Here is a 26,353-nt window from a genome sequence, read left to right on the forward strand (position 1 = left end):
CAAGTGTTCTGCTACTACAGGTTTCACTGGATAAAGTGCTGTTAACACCGATATATTTCTTTAGTTTTAACATCCTTTCAAAAAATTGTTACTGGAATGAATGATGTTTCGTTTAAGAAATAAATAAAAAAAAAGTATACGAGTATATGTAATTTGATTGCTTACAAAGTTTGGTAATCACTGCATCAAATTCAGTAAACACGTTTCATGCGGCGATCTAAACAGCGCTTAATCTAAAAATTAATTTACTTAATGATGTTTGGAGAAAACGTGTAAAAATATGTGGAAACGTAATAAAATTTATTAAAATAAAAATCTTACACATTTATCATAATTTAATTATCAGTCATTTACTCTAGCTTTTAAGGTTTCTATTATATGAAACTGGTAGGGCGAGACAGACGTTCATTTTATATAGAGTGATTTTGTTCTTATTGTTGTTAATTTTCGATCTCAAAATTAAATAAAATTTAAACCATGACATATATAAATGACTTATATTATATATGTAAAATGCGCTTACATCAATCTTTTTTCATTTTACATGTTAAGACATATGTATTTACATATCTTTCAACCGAATGAATTATTTGAACAGTCGATTGAACAGAAGGACCAGGCATAAAACACTAACAGGTGTAAAAAAGTAATAGCTTCACAAAATAAATTTTGCACGAAATTCGACAAAATATGTACTTCAACTGCTAATATCCTGACCTCTTTCTGGAGCATAGGACCATCGATCTAAATCGTATTATATTAGGAGCTGTTCTTGTGACACTATTCCAAGTAAATCCGGTATGTAATTTAATTTTTCTCCACAATGTTCTTGCTGGTGCGCCAACTACCTTGTAACATAGGTTTCATCGTAGTGCTTGTCTTGCTGTATTATTTATAGTTTGTGGAAGCCAGTGACGACTGCTCTAAGCTGCGGAGGTGTGCGGTGAACACCCTAACATAATTTGCAAAATGTCAAATAACATAGGTATAGGAATTTATTAAGTATCTTCACATCAAGAATTATTATTATTTATTACATTTCCATATATATATATTTTTAAAGTTTTAGCAAAAACAATTAAATATAATTGTCTATGAAAACTCAATCAATTTGCTTCTGTTAGCTGCTATACTTGTTAGTTGTGCTCATATATTTGCAGCTCAAATCACAGAACATTTCTATTTTATTTCGTCTCTCCCCTTTGTGTGCAAAGAAGTTGGCCGCACATTCATATTTTGCATATGAACAAAATAATGTGCGTGTACTCCCGTTCGTAATATCAGAGATAGAGATTTATATAGTGGGAATTGTATGAGAGTAATTTTCTGTTCTATTCGAATATCAACTGCATGCATACGAATCCAACATGATGATTTGCCAAAGTGGTTGCATGAGCGGCTGAAGTTTGCAGCCAGTGGCGTAACTACATTTTTTAGGCCTGTAAGCAAATTCTAACTAAGGGGCCCCTATCAACATACTAAGGGGCCCCTCTTTTTATACTCTTTACACGAAAAATGTGAAAAGGGTATATAAGGTTTGTCAAGATTTTCGTGACACATTAAAGGAAACGTCGGAAATACCATTAAGTATATATCAGTACAGTATATATATACTTTTTCAGTTCAAACTACTCTCTCAGTTTTTGAACTCTTCGAATGAAACTTTGCACACATACTTTTAGCCGACCCTATTCACCATTTGATTTGATTGAAATTGGACGTCTTGTAGCTGTGATATAAACTTAACAATCGGATATGAGGTTTCTCCGTTTTTAATAAAGGTGTTTAAATAGAATTTGGTGTATACAGTACTGATATTTGCAAAAGACAACGTACAAAATTATTTTCAAATGGGTTTAAATCTAGATATAGTATGTGTCTCCCGATTAAGATACATACTTTTCTTAGAAAAACTTTTTTATTTTATATTTAGGTTTAATATTTTATTTGAAGTACATACATATTATGTACTTTAAATTTAAAACTTACGTATCTTTTATAAAATGCAATATGAAGTTATTCCAACAAAAAACGTTTACAAACATTTATAGTGGGGCCCCCTAAATTCGGGGGCCCGAAAGCGTTGCTTCCAGTTGCTTCCCTGTAGTTACGCCACTGTTTGCAGCTCATCTCACCATACATTTCTATCACATTTCGTCTTTCCCCTTTTAACAGTAGCACCCACGAATTTCTGTCGCTCACTGTGTGGAGTACTTGTCCGCACATTTATACGTTGCAAGTGGGTTTGATTTTATTTGATCACTGCATAAACATATATCGTTCTGAGTAGAAACTCTTTTGTTTGAAAAAAGTTGGTTTGATGTTACGAGAATTATGTGAAAAGTTTTGTTTTATAATATTAAATTTATATATAAATTATTAATTTAATTTGTTTAATATGTTATTTTGTTAATGAATTGTTAATATAATATTGCGAATATATTGTTGCCTTATATAATATAGTTTTTATTAATAAAAGATCTCATATATTTTAATATAAGTGGTATATGTAAAAACAACATTATAGAAGGGCCGCACACCCTTCCAGATAGGGCACGCGTCGTCACTGGTGGAAGCGTACCCGTTTCAGGACCATTTGCGTTTTTTTATCTCAATTTTAACGCTGTTGGTATTTTCTTCCCCATAATTCGTTGTTCGTTAATCTTTCCAGTCAGCGGATTTTAAGCATTTAAGGGAGGCAGGTCTAATTTGTAGACAAACACTTGCAGTTTATTTTGCAATTTCCATATCTTGGACAGTTGATTAAAAGCTATCCTCGATTTGAAAATGCGGTTGTTACATTTTCGTCAACTCCGTTTTCATTCGTAATAATGTTACCTAAATAAGTATCGCTTTGAATGATCTCTCAGCCACTTTGCAAAAGTCAAGTTTTCTTGAAGTTAATGCTAAGCTCAGCTTTGTTTGTATTCGTATTTAATACTTCAACTTTATGTTGCAGATCGGATCCTCGATGCGTTGCGAGTTACAGATCGTTTGCGTATTCCAAGTCTTCTAATTGTTCAAACAGAGACCACTGACTACCTTTTTTACCATCTGTAGATGGTAAATCATGAGAAATGATTTCGACCAATGTCAGTTTAAAAAGAAGCAGCGAAAGTACATAGCCTTGACGTACTGTACTCTTTATTTCAAAAGGATCGGAAAGATGTGCTGCATAGTTTATTCGTCATTTGTAGTTATCGTACATGGCTTTAATGATACTTACATTTTTTCTGCTTCTTTCACTATATTAAAATAAAAACAAAAGGAAAACTGATTACCATCCTTTAATACTTTTCTATAACAGTGAAATTGATAAATAAAATTACTGCTTATGTACGTAGTAGTATTTACTTTAAATTACAATAAAATGATTAAATATTAAAAACAGTTCTAAAAAATTGCTAATATTTTGTCATATCTTCACCAAAAATAAAATTATATAAATTGCCTGATTATGCGGAAATTAGTTTAGTTTGAAATAAATGAAAAACTTTTTTGCGATTAATATAAGTAAATATAACCATCGTAACAAAAAAAAAAATAAACACAAATCACATCCTTCTTAATTCTTGAAGAGATAAGTAATGCTTCTTTTGTCAACAAATTTTTCACACATAAATAACTTTTATTACGACATCCACAAAAGGCTAATATTGGAAAAATCACTTCAATTTTCTAAGGACAAAAAAATCTAATCTGCGTAGTGGGATACCTCAAATCAACAATAAAATTTAAGCAAGTGCGAAATACAATACGCACATGGAAGCAGTTTTGTGAGATAAATACCAATGTTCCTTGGTGCTGATATAGAGAGTAGAAAAATAAGGGTACGAGTACATAATATAAAAATATAATGTTTTATAATACGAGTATGAAGTATTAATCACTTCAACGTGATTGAAGTCTGGGTGACAGTCACTTAAGCAAAAGTATATCTTATTTTCTTTTGAATAAAATATTAGTTTGAATATTGCCAGTCCTCAGACGCGGTTAAAGCGATCGTTGAGTAATGTTAGTATAACTTATCTGGTATCATGAGCTCCCAAAAAAGACCTATATGTACATATAAAACATTCACATTTTCAGAGTCAGACCGAAAACATTACATGAACTGATTTATAACTTATGAATATATGTTACATACATATAAAATATACATATTGTTGCAAAAACAAATTATGAGAAATAAAAAAAAATATTCACGGCTTATTATATTAATGAATAGATAGGAAATTCTTCAATGAATGTGGTATATTCAGTCAAAAACCACTTTTTTATAGATTACACTAGCATGTTAAAAACTTATGTCTAATTTGTAGTTTTTGATAATTAAATGGAAAAATTAAAAAATTATCACTTTTGAAAAAAATTTATGATATTTATTAGAAATCTATAAAAATTATTACAAGCTTTTATAATATTCAGATAAAATTTCTAAATCAATTTCTTTATTGTCTGCACTATATATATTTTTAAAAAAGCGGATGAGAACTGGACAGTCTGACTGGTTTTTGTGTTTGGTGCTAAAAAAATACAAAAAATACATTTTTATAAATTATTTAATAATGACACAATTATATAATAACATATAATATTCTGTACTAAAAAATTAAAATTTATTGTTCACTTAATCTAAAATGGTTAGTACAATTTTAGGTTTAAGATGCAATTGAGAGCCTTCCTATCAATATTTCTGTATTTAGTTTGCCAAACAATTTAAATTTAAAATTTTAATAATGAAATTTAATAATATACACACTGATATTTTACCGAATTTCGAAAAGGAATTAGACCTAGTGTTTGATTTGAACTAATTTATTTATTTTGCAACCAGCCAAAAAGGCGATATTTCTTCCCTAGGCATCCGTTCACCTTGATAAAAAACTTTATTTTATGATTTTTTTAAAAAATTTTTACATACACCTTACTTAAATTTAATAAAATACAAGATCGGACTTTTAACTGCAATACTTTAAACCAAAGAATATTACTTACACCAGCCGTTTCAAACATTTTGTATGTGAGCTTACAATAACAACCACCACACGCACAATGCGTTTTATTTTGATGTTTTTAAAAATAAAATGCCCAGCTTGCAACTTATATTTTTTTTTTAAAATAAGTTGCACACAGAGCGTTTTAGTTTTGCCTGCAAAAAATAATAGTTATTTTTGAGTTTTTCATTTTAAAGGCAAGAAAACATTTATATTTGCATATTAAAATAAAAAACAAAATGTATTATTTGAGTTATTTGTGCTATATGTATATACTCGTAGTATATATAAAATATGCATTATTTTAAGGTAAAATGTTGTACAAGTAAAAACTTTAGACGAATATATTCAAACGGTTCGCCTGTGATCCCCTGTTGTAGCACCACATAGTTGCCCATAAATTTTTTTTCTTGTCGTACTTGATGATTTCAATTTAGGCTTTCATTAATAATAATAATAATAAAACAAAGGACCAATTAGCCATTATGGAATTTGTTGTATAATTAAGTAGTATAATTACAACTCTGTAATTATTAGTTGTAATACATATTATATATTGAATAAATAGAGAGTTAGTCGAAGTCAGGCTGTCATAAGACATATCGTTTTACTTATATATAAATATATAACTCAGTTGGTTGTATAAAATATAACAGAATTAAGTGTTATTAATTGAACTGTACTAACTATATATTGAAAGAATGTATGATATAATCTCTTCGACATAGTTGCTGCAACAAACTCTAAAAAATATAATTATTCGATTAAATCTCTTTTGTTTCCGATCATGAAAAATAAGTTATATACATCTTCCTTTTGAGATTTTTTTTTAAGTTCTTTTACATTTGGGATTTAAAATTAATTAAATCGTATAGATAATTCGATAAGTTTAGTACCGCTGGTTAAAATGAATCTAAGTTTGCTCAACTTTCAACAATAAGTTGAATACATTTAACTATGAATCTAGTAACTATTCCCATCATCTTCCTCTTATTTAGATTTTTACTATCAGTTATTCCTCCTGTGTTTGACTAAATCTTAAATAAGGGAAAAATAAAAGTAAATAATAAAAACGAAAAGCACGCTGTATGGAAAAAGTATTCTGCACCATGTAACTGAATGCCTTTTGTATTAGCTATAAGCTTAGCAGCTAAGCTAGTAAGTACAGCTAAATGACAATCATAATTGACATAGCTATGATTACTACATAATTGCGTGATCGTGTTGATCACTTACTATTCTATAAGAAATTAATTAATTTTTTTGGTTCTCTAACTCAGCTTCAAAGTTTGTTTTAAATAATTTAACCGCGAGATCTCAGTCTGTAGATTTAGCTAATGAGTAAGCCTTTCCTACGGGGGTTCGTTAAAAGTCAATATTAGAATATATATTTACTATATATAAATACGTGACACTGCATGAATAAGCGGATGATATGTAAATGTGTCTTTCTAGCTGTTATTTTCTAGATGTCTTTTAGATGTTAATGTACTTAAGCTTTACACACGGGAAATGCACTCAGAAAAATATGCTCTAACCACAAACCTACTAGTTAAATTGACTTAATCGTTTTGTTAGAGAATTTTTAACTTATCTGGTAAAGAAGATAGGAAAACCAATCAATTATCTGGTATGGTTGAATCAACATGATGCGTCAAGTAAAAATATTTTGACCTGAGATTTAGTTAAAATCTAGTCAAACCAATCAAATTATTTTTCTGAGTGTGGTAAACAATATCTTGTTAAATAAAACTATTATGCCTATTAAGAGAGAAAAAAATAACCGTAGAAGAATTACCTATGGTTTCTGCCATAGGAAAAGCAATAGGTCAGAAATAAAAATCTCTAAAATACCTATGTTTTTATCTGAACACTAGTCTTTACGTCTCAGGTAATATGAACCAACTAATATGTGTTGTACCTCTAGACTTAGAACCTCCTAATAAGCTTTCTATTCAATTATTTTTTTTATTAATTCATTAAAAAATTTGAGATTTCTCATCAAGTGCGTATCCAAATAATTCATCATACATTAGTTATTAAAAGTTAGTTATTTAGTTTATCTAGTCTTAGTCTCAATGACGAAATTATTTAAGTATATAAATTTACTTTATATCCTTTGCATACCTATTATAATATAATATGTTTCTTGTTTCTTTCTTTACGTTATAATTAATTATATGTTAGTTTTTCTTTTGGTTTTGTTAATTAAATTAAAATTTATTTCAACTTTTCAAAAATTGAAATATGGTAAAAGGACGTATCTTGAATCATAGCTTCGTTTTCTGCAAATTGATATTTGATATTTTCTTATTCTACAATGAAAAATAATAATAATAATAAAGATTCTAAATAAATCATAAAAATATATATATTAGGCACGTAAGTATAAATAAGGAAATTTGTATATATTTGTGAAAAAAAAAAACAGCAGATAGCTGATAGATAAAACCCGAAAGCAGGAAAACTGAGCTTTGTGAATGGAAAATTCTTTCATAAAAAATTTTCACATTGATTGTGTATGTGTATTGACATAACAAAAAAACAAAAAAAAAATTTATAAATGACATTTTCTGGAAAAATTAACTGAAAATGAATTTTAAATCAACCGATTAAACATATTATGCATCATATTAAAGAAAATTCAATAAATGAAAAACTGAAATAATTTTTATTTGACTGAGTTGTTTCAGGATTGTTTGACTGAAGGATGTAAGGGTTTAAATGGATACCCTGTATCTCAGTTAATGCCACCGTTATATGTTTTTTTTTATATCTTAAGCCAAAAAATCAATTCCCGAAGTAAATGCACTTTAGAACGAAGCACGCTGTACATAAAGTAAAAAATATCTTAAATTTCCTCTTTATTATGTAATTTTATAATATTATAAAAGCCAACTTAATAAGTATATGCACAATTGCAATACTGGCGAGAGTTGAGTCGAAAAATTTTGCAATGTAGCTTGCAACTAATTATCAACTAATAAAATAATATAAACGAATTGACATCAAAATCTCTAACTGAACAACAAATTAAGGTTGTTTTATGAGATATATGAGTACAATATTGTGTAATATAGTGCTTGTGTATCTGAAATATTTGCCTACATATTTATATAATTCGTTATATAACTAGCAATGAATGATGATAATAATATCATCCCCTAAATCAAAAATTGTGCTCTTTTTTCTTTAACGATTGATAGCTTATTTCGGATAAAGTATCTCCTGTTATAATTTGTATCTTCACTACTCACACAGTCACACAGTGGAAAAGTGGGAAAGTGTGTACAATATTAAGCGCATCAACTCTCTTTTGGCTTAGAAATCGGTTACGTTTTCATCCCATTGGGTGTAAACAGCATCCCAACTGAACACCAGGTAACTTGTTTTAACACCCATTACAATATGTTCATGGTGGAACTCAACACATTTACATCGTTTCAGCTCGGCGAAATGTGTATAGTACTCTCCTTGTCTACGGTAACCATGAAAACATTTGTTTAAAGATGATATGGTGGTGGATAACAACAAACTGGACTACCCTGAAAATAAAATTGAAATCGAAACCGAGACACAAAAACATTGAATGGGTGACTATACTAGATGAATACAGAATCGCGGTTTTAATAAATAAATGTTTGAGTTATATAGAATAATAATTTGTACAAAAGATTTTCGCTTCGTTTTCATTGCAAATACTTTAACATTTAGCCTAAACATCTCGTTTGCTACGGACGGAAAAAGCAATATGCAGGAAGTGTTTTAACAAGTCATTATTAAAATGTCTTACATGCGTGTATATACAATAAAATTTTATGTGTGATGCTTTGGAAAAATCTTGCTAAAGTTGCTTATTTAAAAGATATATTTTTTAATTCGAAATATTCGTGTTACGAAAACAGTACAACAAATATATAAAAAGTTAAGAAAAATAATATTATGAGGCTACAAAACAATGTTAATAAAATTCTTAAACTGCAATTTAGTTCCTACATAACATTTTGTAATATTTAACTAATTAATTAAATTTCAAATATCTGGCGTCCTAATTTGTGTAATTTGGTGAAGAGTGAATGTATAAAAAAACAAAACAGTAACATCTATACATCCAAAATCTACGGAATACAAAAGCTATATAACAAAATTATTATATTTTTTTTGCTCACCAATGTGTGGATATTAACGGCAATGAACTTTAGATATACACTTACGATTATACTTCCACTTACAATAGCTTATGTAATTTAATCGTTTATTAGTATTCAATTTAGTGTTAAGTAATGCACAATAACACTTCACAGTCTCCGCCTCTAATTAAATTGTTACCCGCCTCCAATGTATTACCATCAACCAATACGAGCGCGAAATCCGAAAACAATATCGGAAACACAAGAGAAACGTCAAATGAAAATCCAAACACACCTCTTGTAAAGCCACCTTATTCGTATATTGCCCTCATCACAATGGCAATTCTACAATCGCCGCACAAGAAACTAACTCTCAGTGGGATATGCGACTTTATTATGACAAGGTAAGGTTTACAATAAATTTTTTAATTTAACGAGCGATAAATAAACATTAAGTTTTTTATTAAAATGGCTCATAAGTAAATTTTAATTAATATACTACGCACTGCCAATTATATTTTAAAGGATACAGTGCATACCCGGGAATTGATATACAAGTGTGGAGAGAAGTGATTCAAAGTGATGTACCACTTAATTCATCATATGCGATATTTTCTTAGTACAGTAAATAACAGTGAAACACACAGTATTAATTAATTAATCAATTTAAGAAAATATGAAGTTTAAATTATTAAAAAGAAATTCGAATGTATCCTAAGACCAATGATGATGAGTCCTTGGCAATACTCAACAGCATTGTATGGTCAGCCAAATTTAAATATATTAACCAAAATTTTTGTCTTTGTCTTATCTTTGCTATTCGAAATCGTCTAATTTTTAAAATAGTTTCTTTTCGTTATAAGACGCGTCACTCTCGGCAAAAAAACAATCTTTTCGTTTGAATTAATTTTTTTGCAAAATTTGTTAACATTTGTGTGAAATCAGTTTTGAGCAGGAAATGCTCCGTATATTGTTTATAGAATAAAATAGAGTAGAACATTATAATATAAAAGCAGCAGAGCACTTCGACTATAGTTACAAACTATAGTGGTGGAAATGCTAAAACTACTAATCCTAACCCTAACCAAAGTAAAAGACATTCAATCTGTCGAGTCCTTTGAAATACTAATATCAGACGGGATCAGAAACTCCCGCCTTAACATCCCCCTTCTAACCTTGATAAAAGCCGATCACTTATAAAGGAAGTAACTAGAAACTTCATCGCTTTCAGGCCGAGACGATATTTTTTCACCTCAGATCGACTTGTTGTGTTGATATAGTAGCGGAAGTTGAGACATTCCCGTAGATAATCTACTAACAATCACAGTTCAAGTAAATTCATATAATGTGTTATCAAAACTTATGGCAAATTTTATTAAATAGCAAGCAAGTATAGATAATTTTAATCGATATTATTATTTTCCTAACAAAAGTTATTCATCAAACAATCGTAAATGTTCTTTTTCATATTCAAATTAAATCCGTCCGGTGAAATGCACGTTTAATTTAAATTATTAACAGCCAAAGATTTCAAGATGTTGTGCCGAAGTTATCCGAAAAAAACTAAAGGCTAAGGTCGTTCAGAAAATTTTATGTTTGAATTGAACGTAATCCACACTGCCGTAGTAAATAAATGTTTGCTCAGTAAAATGTATCAAAAACAATTATATAACGATTACATAAAAACAAGCTTCTAGTGAGGCCTTACAAGTTCCAACTTACACAAAATTTCACAAATGTCGATTGAAGGAAGGACCTGTTGCGATAGCATGAACGTACCCAATTGCTGGATATTCTCTAATTCATAAAGTTTTCCGTTTGATCAATTTATAAAATGAGCGAGTGTACTTAATAGAAGAATCATATAAAAATTTAGATGATTGCTAACCCATGTAACTATGGTCATTCTTTCAGGTCGTAGTATTAAGGTTAATGTAAATCTCTACAATGAAAAGGCGCTCTAAATGTATGAACAATTAAAAATTCCAGTGAGAGAGAATACACCGTTACGCAAACCACCTCAGTTAATCAACAAAGATTGAAACACAATGTGCTATATTTCATTGCGACCGTACGATGGTCTTCACAGTCACTAGCTGTAAACCCGATTTGCTTTTTGATATGGAACAGTAACCAGTTCAGTTGAATGAAGAATCGTTAGGTTCATCTTCGTGAAGCATGCTAATCGTCGTTCTACGCATAGATAAAGTTCGTTCTAAAAGTGGACATATTTTTGGTTAAACAAAATTCAATTTCAAATAAAAAAATATACCATTCAAAAACATGAAATCAAATTGACCGACCCTGTTCATACTAAAGTTAAATATCTTGGTAAATAAATTTATACCCTTACTGGGATGTTATGCAGAGTGTCTCTGGCACGGCCAAATTCGCTCTTTCGGCTAAGCCGAAAATGCATGTTATGCAGAGTGTCACATAAGTATTGCCAATTTCGTTTTTTACAATGTTTTGGTACTTTTTGGTAGTGCCTAAATTTAAAAGGAAATGTAGATATGGTCTGTTTCAATTTGCCAAAAAATAAACAAAAAGAAAAAATTCATAGAGGCTATAATACTGTTAATTTATTATTATATCATCTTACAATAATTGTTAACAGTACTTACAAAATTATACGCCTTTCTTTAAAATCGGAAATTGTAATAATTAAATTATTAGCAGTTTATAAAATAGGCTGTGTTGCTTACTGCCATTTTCTCTCCAAAACGTATTGAAATCAAAGAATTTTGCTCCTAAAAGGAGTAAATTCTGAAATTTATTACTAAACAACAACATTTTGCCTAAGTGCCGAGGCACAAATACGGCGGGTCTCATGCTGGAGTTTCAACGGCCATATTGTTTTTTCTCTCCTTTTCAAATTAAATATTTGCATTGAAAACAACATTAATTTTACTCATGCCGTGCCCGAGACACTCTGCATAACATGGCCCTTAGTTTATATGGCAAGTATATATCCAGAAATAAAATATGAAAATGGGTGTATGAGCCTTGAATCTCACTTCAAATAGCCCTAAATTACAGTTCAGAGTTCATTCGATAAAAATGAAAACTGAAAAGAATGTTTTATTTATTTATTTTAAAACTTTATGTATTCCATTTGAATTAAACAAAAAAAAAATTATGAAAAATAAATAAAGAGGTTTTTTCGAACAGTAGTGAACTACAACAACAAAAATTCAGTTTATATTATTTTAATTAATTGAATTTTTGGCTGACCATACAGGTGTTTCGAGTATTGCCAAATACCCATCATCAGTGGTCTTCAGAAATATTTTTTATATTTATTTATTCGTAAATAATTATGAAGCACAGAATCAATTATGTGCAGCACAGAATCAGTACACCTTAACCAACTAACCCAAAGCCATACTTGACTTTTTTTTATGTTCGCTGATTTTTCTGAAGTTTTTATTATTTTGCTATGAAAGTTTTATTAACAAATTTACTTGCTGTGTTTATATTAGAACGAAATCATAAACCAGCTGTAGAATAATTTAATTAATTAATTATATTTTTTATTTTTTTTAATTGTTAAATTTTTTTTAATTGTTAAATTTCAAAAATAAATATAAAATTATTTTTCATATTTTTGTGGTTGTGATTTGTTTACAAATTATTTAAAAATAATATATTATTCTGATGATTCTAATTATTCTGATCAATTACAATTTGTTGATAAATTTACAGATGTAACAGAACGGTCGAGTTTCTAACTCATAAACCTACATACAGGTTACAAGTTGCAATATCACTAAACTTTATAATAGATGATCTGGTTCCAATCTGTGATATAGATGGAGCCCCTAAAAGAATTCATATCACCTTCATACCAGGCTTCATATATATTAAAATTTGAGAAACAACTTTCTACATTTTCTAAATAATGCATAGAAAAGAAGTTTTATATGTTAATTAAACAATCTTTTTAGGTATAAAAAAATATCATTACAGCAAAACAATGTCTTGATGTGTTGTTCGGGGAATTAAAACTATGTCGTACGGACTTCAATTGAACATTGAAGTCACTTCACAAAATTGTTTTCTGTTCTCGAGAATTGAAATTTAAATTAATGTTAATATTAGTTAATATTAGTTAATTCGTATTCGAATAAAAATGAATATTACTAACACCTAAAGAGCCTGCTCTCTATATTTTACAAAAATATTTAAGGAGACAGCCCTTACAAGTTGTGTAGTCATAATTTAACGGTCTGTTAGAAGTAGCAACGTTTTGATTATTTTGAGCAATGGTTGAAAATATCGGCATAGGAAGTTAAACTTCTTCATACACTTGGATTAAATTTGTAATCAGCTAAAAAGTTATGACATCTCTATGTTGAGATACATGTGATATAATATTTACTGATAAAATCGCAATAACAAATTACAGATGTTGAAGAATAAGAAGGTACAATACACCACAACTCCATAATAACGATGGTCACATTGCGCTTCGAACAATCTCTTCACTCCAGATCAAACTTGCCTTCAATACTACCTCATCAGTGACCTCAGAGGAATGCTCTAGAAAAACATTTACAAAATAAAAGTTAACTTTCTCGCTCTACTCTGTATAGCAACCGTATAAATTAATGAATCAGAACCATTTTTCTCTATTATTTACAAAAGTAATTAGTTTCAATTTTTTATAGAGCGAGTGTATAATATGTGTTTATATGGCATACTTTTAAAATTTCGAACTGCTGAAATTCTAATGTCAAATGTCCCATAAATTGATTTATTATCACAAAATTTCATGTTCTATGACTGGAAACTTATTTAAAATAGACATGGAAATAGTGGAAGAATTTTCAAACTCAAAAAAAAATTGTGCGCCATATTGCCAAATATCCATAATATGTTAAAATCCGTAATTTAAAAAAATGGATAATGCGGAACTACTTTAAAATGTTAATATTTTATATAGAATTTAATGAGAAACTCAATTCCGAAATAAAAAGTAAAAATATTTGTGTTATTTTACTTGAAAAATTGATTTAATGGTATTATGGAGCGTATGAGTAACGTGAAGGATGCCTGATATATTAATTTTTTTTAATTACTTCCAAAAGCAATATCACACTGGAAATATTTATTTTTTAAGTAGAATTTATTTATTAATCTGAATAAAAAGTAAAAAAAAATTTGTGGGACATATTCCTTTTTTTTTCTTACTGAAAAATCGTGTGTATGTGTTTGGTGTGATGTGAAGGACAAATTAATTTTTAAAAGTACTTCTAAGGACAATATCGTCCTGAAACTTTTGAGTTTTATGCAGAATTTTATTTCTAATCAAAATCAAAAATATATTTATAGTATATTCTTTGAAAATTCATTCAATGGAAATATAGTACGCATATGTTTGATGTGTTTTACGGGAAAAAAAAATATTAAAAAATTTCAAAAAATGTTAATATTTAATATAATGTTATCTTGAAAATTTTTATTTTGCAGTAAAATTTAAAATTAAATTTACAAAAAAAAAAATTAAATTTCTGGGAAGGCGTTTTGAGAAAATATTTTTTTTTATTTAACGGTTAACATTACTACTTAATGTTAATTGTGTAATTAAATGAATTGTTTAAACAATTTCTTAAAAGTTCAATCAATTATCTTTGAAACGCAGCAAATTTCAAGTTTCTACCATTTATAGAACTTGAGATATAGCCATTTGAAAATGTGTCTACTATGCCAATTCTCAAAACCCCATGGGTCCATTTCTCCTAGCAAAAAAATAACAACATTTTTTATCCAGATACGGGTGTTCTTATTTCATGAAAGGAGCTCATAAAAAAAATGTAAACAAAATCGGAGACGATGAGGTTAAAAAGGTGTCCGGTTTGTAAAAGAATGACCCATATACAGGGCTAGGCGATTAAAGTGTTACCAACTACACACTGGTAAATCTGTCAAACTAATATTGCCAAATTCGTAAAATTTATACGGATGACAACTCTTTATATTGTTTACAAACCAACACATTTGCATTTACATCTAAGTTTTATAAAGCAAAAGTAGAATTCAATGGAAATAGAATTCAAAGGTCATAATGTGACGTAGTAGTGGTAATCAAATGGAGAAAGAACTGAAAATATTCCAGCAAAGCATCCAGTGCATATTTCAAAATGAGGTCAAAGTAAAGCCTGACAATTTCCAAAAGTCATAAGATCTTTCACCAAAGCAACAAAGAGTTCGATTTGAAAGAGGAAAAGTGTTGTTACACTTGCACGAGCGTGGCGAATTTCCAAACATTGTGTTCTCTGATGAGAAAAATTTGCCCATTGAGCAGTTCATAAAGTCTCAAAATGACCGTGTTTACTTAACTGAACACACTGCCGTTCACTACCATTTCAAACTACGAATGGCCGCCCGAAGTAATTTTCCATCTCAAGTAAATGTATAGGTGCATAAAAAATAATTTCACACAAAAATGAAATGATCCCTTGAATACATAACACGTCATTCACCTAACCCTGTATGATGGGAGCTTTATTTATTGTTATTATTATTTTGTTATTGTATTTTTGAGAGGTTTTCTTAAAAGCGTAAAGCAATCGTTATCATTTTCCGAAATGAGAACAGCATCGGAAGTAAAGAATAATAATTTAAGTTCTGTGCCAAGTTCGTAAAATATGAGATTATTTTGTCCAGGATCGAACAAAGACTATTTCCTTGCTGTATTCATGATACAAATGAACACTCTATTGTTATTTTGATTGATGCCATATTACCTATATTAAGATCGTGAGAATACTGCTCAGTCTACCTCTATTTGAAGTTTCTGAAACCGAGATTTCTTAACATTTATACTATTATATACTCCATTTATTTTATAATATATAATGTTATAGTTTGATATGACAAAGTTCTTTGTTGGTTGTTTCTGCATTTGTTAGTTATAAAGAGTGTTGTTAATTCAAAGATTGTTTTCAAGACAAATCTCTACAACTATTTGTGCAATCTTGTCCATTATTCATCCTGACATTTACAGCTTCATTAATAATATTTCATCAGATAATTATATCTGATTATACTGTATGCAAGCTCATGCCTGTTCATACCTAGAATTCCGTCGTAACAGTCCTTATAGGGCATCCCGAATAGTAAACATCAAAAGTGATAGACGACATAATAAAATTTATTAACATTGCTTAACACAGTTGTAAAGAATGGTATGGTGTATCATAACCATTATCCAATTCAGCTTTGATATCTCAACTGTTACCACAAATTCATATTGATATTGTAAAAATTTTTTGGTATGGTTAGATGCCATTCGTAGGATAAAGTAAATATTAACTGGCAAAACTAAAGATATTTCTGTAAAAGAACAGTTGTCTGTTGATGTAATTAATAATGATAATATGTTAATACGGGAAGAGATTTTTTAAGTTATATAGAAATACAAGAAATTAAGATGAAAACTAATGGTAATAAAATTTTTATCATTCGTTCAAACATCGAACTTAATGATGATTGTTGATCAAACATATGTCTACTACTGTACAATAATATCTGAAGAAAGAGAAGATCAGTATGTATAAAAGAAAAATTATTAAAGTTACTTATTGTCATTGTGCAAACTATAATTAAATCTATAAATACATATGTACGTAAATAAATTGCCGTCTGTCGCATAATCAAAAATATAAATATTTATATTACCTTAAATATCTGAAAAAAAATCAGTTTATTATGTGCAACACAAGCACGTTAATAACGCGTATTAAAAACTTTCTTTATTTATTAAATTACCTAGTGAATTTCGATCAAGAAGAGGCCAACGATCAAACACGAGTATAAAAGATGAAGAGCTGACTACAAAGTTTGATAGCCATCTCTTGATAGTTCCTGAGGTGAAAATTTCAAATGTATATAGATGAAATACAATTCTTTTATATAACTAATGTTATGGAAGATTCTAAAAAAGTAATATTTCCGTCATCCTGAAAGTTCAGGACGACGACTTTAGGGAAATGAAAAACCAATAATGAAAAGAATCCAGACAGAAGCCAGAAGCCAGTAAAATCGCACAAAAACTTTTAAGAAAAGGAATAAAGGTTTTCATTTTTTTGGTTTTCAATGCAGTTTGGTTTTTAAAAGTACTATATTTCTAAAAATTCTTCTAAAATTTAATTATCTCCTACTAAATATACATCTTGTTAGCTTTGATTTACAATATCTATAAAACAACGCCGATGACAGACGATGACAAACAAAGTCATATAACAATTTACTTGAGATAATAGGTACACCTAATTAAGGAGAGTCGGAAAGAAAAACATAGACGTTGCAAAACCAGAAATTCATTATACAAAATAATCTTAAATCAGATAAACAATTCTATTAGAAAACTGATCAAAATATATAAACACAATAACTAACTACGTCCATTCTTCAATAGTTGGCTATTTGTGACAACACACTGTGAGTGCTCCGGAATGGGTGTAACAATTTATTTGCACATGATTTTGTATTTTAAATTAATTTTTAATATAATTTTAGACGAAAGAAACTTAAGTCTTAATATAAACTATTGTTTTCAATAGAGAGATTTGTGTAACAAAACGCGTGTAGTTCAAGTAGATAAGATGCAGTGTATAAAAAGTTGAAGTCGCAGGATGTGATTGGATCTTATTAGTATGGCTTTCGAGCTAGTCACTCAACTCATTTACCTTTTAAAATGTTTAAAACTTTCTACATATATTACTAGAAATTACTACATATATTGTAGTAATTGAGAACAAATTTTCGGTGAGCCTTAAAATTTACAACAACAATAGCAACATCAGTTTCAAGTTTTTTAGCGTCTTTAATCACAAATAGAGTGTTTTACGGTATACTGTGTGGTAAAGACAATATTGTATATAAAATACATGTAGTATAATAAAACTTTCATTAACAATTAATAATAATTTATTCAAAGGCAATAAATTATGAATTAAAATGTAGTATTCAGCTTCAACTTCTTTGGTCTACTTCTTTCTTTCTTCCTTCGCCTTTTTTGACACTGCTGTCAGTGTCCTACATTTGGACTATCCTGACTGAGCGTACAACCCAGACGCCTCGGTCCATGCCTTCATATTTTCTGCGATGGCTATTTTCGAACGCGGATCTTCGTGATCACTAGACTTTGTAGCGACCGAGATTTGACCTTATACGGACCCAAGTATTTTGGTCTAAGTTTCATCCCTGAAACGTATTTATTGCCACTGTTTCATTTTCTGTGTACTTCCTTTCCTCTTTGCGCTTTGAATCGTTCGATTTTTTGTTTTCTTGTTACATTTTATGGATGTTTTCTTTTGCCATTTTCCTAACCTTATTCCTTTCTTCATCTAGCTCGTTTAATAACTCTTAGTTGAATAATGTTTTCAGTTCGTCGCGTTGTTAGCTTTCATTTCGACTCCTGTTAAAAATTTTAACGCCGTTACTTTTATTCTACGTAGTGAAGTGTTGTTTATAAGTAATTGAATTTTGTCAAAATGTTTGTACCACAATGTAGGTTTCTCCTGACATAGCTAGCATAGGCACCACTATTCGATGAATACTCTCTACCTGCCTATTACCCCTGAAACTCTAGTTGAAGTAAGGACATGTTGGATGCCTCTTGACTTACAAAATTCCTCGAATGCATTTGCGTTAACGCTGTGCCACGATCAGATACTATACGACTTGGATGCCCAAATACTGCTGATTGTTTTTCTAGCATATTAGAATATCTTAGTATGTCGTTGGAGGTAGACATATCATATACAGACACATCCTCTTCATCCGCGAATCCGAAATATACCAATAGCCTTCTTTGCAAGTCTACTTTCCTGCCTGATGTAGACAAGGCTTCTGCACACAGCTTCGTTTTCAATTCCTCAACCTTACTTTCTTGTTTTGTGATGTGATTATCACAGATATCTTTTTTTTTAATATTTTTGTTTCTAAATCTCCTCTTCTTCTTGCTTCTTAATTTCTTATTTTTCTTACTTCTTAATTTCTTCTTCTTCTTGTCTACTGCCGACGCTAAGTACTTTGTGGTTGCGCAGCTTAATTTCTTCTATTTCTGCCTGCTGCCGACGCTTGTTACTTTATAGTTGCGCAGCTTAACTTCTTCTAAAGAATGCACAATGCCTTACTTGCTTTTAGCACCTGCAAACACGGTTGAGCCCCCAAATTAATTGTAGTATAATTAAACTTTTATTAACAATTAATAATAATTTATTCAAAGGCAATAAACTATGAAATAAAATATAGTATTCAGCTTCAACTTCTTTAATTTTCAATCAATTTTATATAGTTGTTGGGTGATCATAAGTTTGCAGTTCAAATCGCAGAAAAATTCCCTTTGCAAGTGCGTTCGATCACTGCATAAACACGGCACATAGAGTGCCCTTAACAGGATAGGGTTATGATGACGGTCCCAATATAGTCGGCATTTGTAGAGACGTTGGAAAAAGAATCCTGAATAGTAAATCAAAAACTTTTCACGTCAGGTGAATGCAACAATTGGAATTTGCTTTTGATTGATGCAGCTCATTTTCTTTCTTTTTTCAAAGTCGAACAAGCGTTGGGAACTTGCAAAAACCAAATTAAAATTAACCTTAAAATCACTCTCTGAAACAAAATGGGAGAGTCAAATCGAAGCAATAAAAGCTATATTTTTGCAATTTGATGATGTTGTTGAATGCGTGAATGACCTGAGAAATAAAACCGATGACTCTAGACCTCTAAGCGATTGTGAACAATATATGGTAAATAAACTACAGCAAGTGACTGAAGTAAGCTTGAAGATCGCTATTGACAGTCTACGCTGATTTCATACCTGGGTAAAGTACTATCGAAATACTGTATTTGAATAACAGTTGAACACTCCCAATTCTTTGAAGAAAAAAGTAGTTACGAAATTGCACCTAAATTTAAAGAAGAAATAATAGCAAAGAAGAGAGAGAAACGATTATTTAGTTATGAACATTTTGATTAATCAATACAATCCGTTGAAATGCAGTATAAAATAAACTCTTTTACCACATAATAGATGCTATCATAATTGATATCGACTGTCAATTAGTTTTATTTATGACATTATTCGGAAAGGTGAAAACATCGACAATCAGCTTTTGAACTGTATGAGAAACTGCTACTTTTAACTCACAAGACTCAATCAACGATATAAAGCAACTTATCCGGAATATTAAAGAAAATAATTTAGAGGAAGTATGTCCGAATGTTTATATAATAACCAAAATTATGCTCACAATTCCGGTCAATACAGCTTCTGTTGAAACACTTAGAAAAATATGCTCAAGATATTAGCAAGATTTTAAACAGAGTGATTTCTTGTAGTGTGATTTTTGTAATCTAATGGAAACAATAATCCAAGCAGAAAATTTGAATCTTCCTGATACAATATTTTGCAAAAAGGTGGTGCTGGTTGCCTATGCCGATGAAGTTGATACTGTTGGTCTGAACAACCGTGCCGCCGATGCGGCTTTTTTCAACTTAGAAAAAAAAAATGCAAACAACAACAAACAAACTTTTTGAATATCTTAAGACCTACAATTGAAAAATAAAGCCCTCGCCCGACGAACAAAAATGACGCTCAACATGTCTCTTATCATGTCTCTGTCTAGTGCAGAAGCATGGACAATTACCAACAGAAATGTCAGATGTTAGGATCATTTGAGAGAAAAATTTCTCGGAAAATTTAGGGTCCCTTATGCTTGGGCAACAAGTATCGAATTACCGTAGGTTGAACGATAAGCTGTACGAACTATAACACGACATTGTTTGCATCAACCAATGTATTTATGTTGATATGGTGCATCTGCAAACTAGTCAATACGTCTTTTTTATATCGAATTGGATGTTTCTTGCTTAACTTAAATCATTCGAATGCTTTTTACTTAGAAACAAAACAAAGACTATTGGTAAAAATTTTGATATCAAGTCGGATTTTATTTTAATAAAGCATTAAACTATTTTCAATAAAGAGGTAATATTTAAATAAAATTAACAGTCACTAGGAGCGTATGTAGGATCGTGCAGAAGGCCGCAAGTTGTGTTAATGTTATATCTTTTGTGTGCAATTATGTAAGGGAAAGAAGTTCATGTAACTTTTAATACTGAAAGTATTACTTATAAAAAATTCTCTGCGATTCCAAAGCACAAAGTCATCATGTAAAGCAAAAATGGTTTTAAAAATATATACCACTAAGATGTCTTTGTTCCCTATTCTGCAGATCATCTAGCAATGTACGAAAAAGTTTAATCAGTCACAAGATCTGGTCGATCTAATCAGTCACAAAAAGAAACTAAACGAAAATTGAATACTAATTAAACTGTATTGGGCATAGTATGGATCAGCTATAATGTGCTATAAGCAGAATCAATACAAATTTTGAAGACTACCAATGAAAAGACCCTTTAATTAACGGTTCAATTGTTTTCTGCAATTGCGGTACAAGTCCAGCAGCAACATATCGTTTGCAACCCCAAGCAGCCATAACATGACATGCTGAAAGCACAGTTTTTGTATGTTTAGAACTCATTCACCTTTTTTAATTTAGAATTTTGGACTTTTCAGTCCAAGTCTTAATAGTAAAGTGATGTTTCATAATTTGATATATATTATATTTAGAAGGTTTGAATCTACGCAGATCCTACCATGTTTTATTTAAATCTTTCAAATGAAAATTCAAACATGCGTATACCTTAGCGAGCTCAGCAATATTTTTATGACCTATTCTATTAGGCGGATATTTTGCATTTTGTTCGCAACATGTTTTCTGTTTTGATTATTTTCAAAAAAGTGGCACTTTTCGGTATAAATGAGCAGATACAAATAAGATATGAGTTACATTATGTACATATTCAGTGAAATGTTCGTGGTTACGTGAATGCGTTTTCAGTCCAAGATTAGCAAGCACAGCAGTTCTTCGATGTTCATCCCAGCAACGACAGTTTTGAAATTTTAGAACGACTTTTATCTTTGAGCTCGTAGAACCACATGTGAAGTTATAGCTGACAGATGGAACCTCAACACTTTTCTCACACATGTCACATATGTACAGAAATATAAATAATATTTAATATAAGACATAATTAATATTAATAATTGTTTCCTCTAGAAACATGTATCAATAATTTTGTATTACTTTTGGTATCTTTATTAACTACTGTGTTTTTTAATTTAGTGAAATAAATTTTAATTCCTTTTTTTACTTCTTCTTTCAGATTTGCGTATTATAAAGAAAAATTTCCCGCCTGGCAAAACTCAATTCGTCACAACTTAAGTTTAAACGATTGTTTTATAAAAGTACCACGAGAACCTGGAAATCCCGGAAAGGGAAATTTTTGGACATTAGATCCACTAGCTGAGGACATGTTTGATAATGGCAGTTTTTTGCGTAGAAGAAAGCGATATAAGAGAGCTCCAGCAATGCAAAGATTTTCGTTTCCAACAGTTTTTGGATCACTCTCTCCATTTTGGATTCGAAAACCAGTGCCGCTTGTTCCAGTCCATTTCAACGTACCAAATTTTACTAATAATAGAGATTGTTTCGACATGGTCAATTCCACAAATGATACAATGCACCACGCAATAATAGCAGATAAAAAATTCAATTTTTTTGCAAATTCTGAGATCTCACAATATCGAAATAATGATAAATTTGATATTTTTCAAAATAACTCTTTCGCAAGACGAGCTAGTGATTTGACCAGCGCTGTAAGATCAAATGATAAGTGCCGAAAATTAAGCAGCATGGAAACTAACCAAAACCACTATATGAATAGAAAAGAGGAACCGAATGAATTTCTCCAATATGAAAGTGTATTTGCAGATGAAAACAATGAATCTTGTGACAGAATTGATGTCGAATGCTCTCAAGAACATGACTCACATCTTTCCGATTCGGTTGAAAGTGTTGCGAAAACTACTAATAATTTAGAACTCATAACTAAAGTCAATAACATTACCAAAAAGGAGAAAAACACATCTTTAAACCACAAACGAACTTCGCCCTACTATTTACTATTTGACAATGCTGAGGTTTCTTGTAGCTCCATATTGATATCCTCAACTCCTAGTGAAAACCATAGCCAATGCAGAAGAAGCGTAGATAGCGATATGTACAATGAGACAAATGTAAGCTGTACCATCATTCAATCCAGCAAACACAATAATGCAAAAGATTTCCGAATAGAAACTCTTATAGGAACAGCTGGTGAACCAAACGATTAGTAAAAAAATGAGTTTAATGCAGCAGAAATTAGAACTTTCGAGATTAAAGAAAAAATAAAATTGATTTTTTTATATTATGTTATTTTGATCACGCTGATATTTTCAGATGTCCTAATTTGTAAATAAGTATTTTCATATGAACCGAAATAAATGAAAATATTACAGCTAAATTATTGTTTTCTGTTGCTTTTAGAAGAAGAAGCAGCTACCGTTTCTGGCAATATTACTTTATTTTTTTTCAACTTGTTAAATGTTTGTGATTTATTATTATTCATTGTGTTACCTTTTATGTCTATTAATAATAAAGAATTATAAAATTAATGACATTCAGATGAATATGGTAAAATAGTGTACATTTTAATTTCTTGCTCCACATTATAATTTCGAAAATTTAGAAAATTAATTCTTCTATAATTATTGTAATAAATACATATTAAAAAAATACGTGGATAGTTATTTCTGTATATAATACATAACCTTTTTCCAGGAATTAAGAATAAACTGTATATTAGTACGAGTATTTTAGCTATTTAGGTCGTGTGCGAGTTAGGCTAAGTTGCGTTCTAAATGAGGGAAATTCTAAGTTGTGTCGATAATGTAGTAATGTGTCGATACTTAGCATATTTTCGAGGTAGCTAAGTCGAGACTAAATCGCCAGGGTTGCCATTTTAGTATTTTCATAAGATAATATTTTCATAATTGAATTCAAATAAATATAAGAATATAGAAAATGACAATAAAAAATAATTTTATTAAAATGTTTTGTGTTATTTGTATTGAAAAAATTAATAATCGCTATTAGGAAACTTTTAACCGAAAAATGATCACTTTTAGCATATTTTAGCACACGTCCATAGTAGGAAAAATACTAAGGTAATATCCTGTTTTGAAATTTTGTAAACGAATACAGAGCAAAAAATATATAATATTTAGTCCAAAACGAAAGAGCTGGAACAGCTAAAGAACGGCATAAATCAAAATAAAAACAAAACTTATTTTAAACAAAATATAAGGAAAATTTCTTCAAATAGAAAGGATTGAGCAGTTTTGAATTGTTTTCAATTATTGTGTTGACAATTTGTAGAATTTGCAAGTGCCAAAAATATCACATTTTATCTAGTCACCAAAAAACAAATATTATTTTGTATAAGACTGCATAATACAAGTGCATTTAATTTTTAATTTTTGACCATCATCATTCGGTGCGCACAAAAAAGAGCACATTTGCTGCTGTGTGATTATCTTATAACAGTGCGTGTTCAGTGCAGTGTGTGATTACCAACGTACAGTACGGCAATGAAACTCTCTCCGTACAACTATATAAGTAGATTTCAAAACTAATTTTTACGATAAATGATATTTTAAATATCTATTTCTGTAAACATAAATAATTTTCAAAAAATTATTTTTAATAATTTTAATTATTTTTAAAATTAAATTATTATAATAAATTACATATTACATGAATGTATCTTTAGGGTATTAAAGACCATATATTATTGATCAAATCGATGGTTTTAATTATGTCTGTTTGCATTATACATCTTTCTTTCTTTTTACTTTTATTCATGCTTTTCTGTTAACTGAAAGCAGTAACTTCGATTCTGTAATTATCTTAGTTTAAATGAAACATATTAATCATGCGACCTAATGAAATACTGAATTATAAATTGTTTATTAGATATTTCACTGTTATTTGATGGGATAGTCAATTGTAATTACATATAAAATATACACCAGTGACAAAATATAATTATGTGCAATTTTCTTTATTTGAGATTTGATTTGAACGAGTGTTATACTAGGTCTGTTTCACAAGCTACTCTTAGTAAAACTCAAAATACAAGTAAAATATAAACTGAGAGCGTAAGTTCCAAATTACGCTTTTTACAGATTTTTATGGATCAGCTTTGTGTAAAGTCTGGTGAGAACACTAGTGCCGTGCAAATAAACAATACAAAAATTTAAATTCCAACCAAAACAGCCGATTCAAACATCAACAAAAATTTTACTTGAAATAAAATATACGAGTAAAGTCTGTTCAGCATTTACAAATTTGGACAGGGATATTACGCTCTATCAGATGCTCTCATTTTTTTCTGCACCACTATTGCGCAATTTCTGCACAACTCTTTGGGAGCCCTATTAAGAATATTCAGCCCATGGCTCTCAAAACTCTTATTATTTGTGATTTTACTATTTAGAGCTGCGATTGCGCGATATCACTTTTTTCCTTTCGTCCATGATTGAATTAAAACAATAGTCCCTAATTCATATAAGGTGTTACATTAACAGCTAGCTACCAACTACATTATTAAATATTATAAACAATTTCCACAATAAATTTTATTCTTTGAAATTCTATTTTTATTCACGCGTAGGAGTAAGTGTTGGTATAATTAAGTTCCTTAGTACATTACGTCACAGAACGACAACAGGTTCGATGAATAAAGATATCTCTTAAATAAAAATGATTCTAATCAAACAAAGTATAAAATATTATAGTACGATTATTTACACGTAATAAGAACTTTTCTTATAGATAAATACTTTATTACATTGAAATATATATATATAATAATGCTTTACATTATATAAAACACATGTAGACTATATATTATTATATATTAAAATTTTTTTATTTATATTCTTATTTATTTGACAAAAAAATAAAAATTTTTATTATAATATATTATTATATTAATATCTTAGCCATTATTTTCGTACACGATAATCTCCGAAACCACCCAACCAATTTCAATAAAATTTTGTAAATTTATATCGTTAGTTCTCGCTCGAGATAGATGGCTTTGGATATAAATGTTTACAAAAAATGATTATGCTTATCTCGAGAACACATACAGTTTGTATAATCATGAAAACAAAAGCGTCAAATATCGCCCACATTAAAATTACAGTTTAGCGTATTGTGCAAGAAGTTTATTCTTAGACATTCATTGTCAAGGTTATTTTAT

The 26,353-nt window shown here is 29.6% G+C and overlaps 1 protein-coding gene across 1 annotated transcript; it reads left to right on the top strand.

Moving 5' to 3' along the window:
* The first annotated feature begins 9,050 nt into the window (after nucleotides 1–9,050).
* LOC119682520 (fork head domain-containing protein FD3-like) lies at nucleotides 9,051–23,564 on the top strand. Its single transcript, XM_038095980.1, has 2 exons — nucleotides 9,051–9,531; nucleotides 22,370–23,564. Exons 1-2 carry the CDS (start codon nucleotides 9,281–9,283, stop codon nucleotides 23,376–23,378), a joined length of 1,260 nt encoding a protein of 419 aa, XP_037951908.1. The 5' UTR covers nucleotides 9,051–9,280; the 3' UTR covers nucleotides 23,379–23,564.
* The last annotated feature ends 2,789 nt before the right edge of the window (nucleotides 23,565–26,353 follow it).

Source organism: Teleopsis dalmanni, chromosome 2 (assembly GCF_002237135.1).
Source record: "Teleopsis dalmanni isolate 2A chromosome 2, ASM223713v2, whole genome shotgun sequence".
Classification (NCBI taxonomy): domain Eukaryota; kingdom Metazoa; phylum Arthropoda; class Insecta; order Diptera; family Diopsidae; genus Teleopsis; species Teleopsis dalmanni.

Excerpts from the sequence above, each read along its gene's own strand:
- LOC119682520 (XM_038095980.1), top strand. The coding sequence starts at position 9,281 with ATGCACAATAACACTTCACAGTCTCCGCCTCTAATTAAATTGTTACCC. Across the intron at positions 9,532-22,369 it reads TGCGACTTTATTATGACAAG|ATTTGCGTATTATAAAGAAA; the intron begins GTAAGGTTTACA and ends TTCTTCTTTCAG.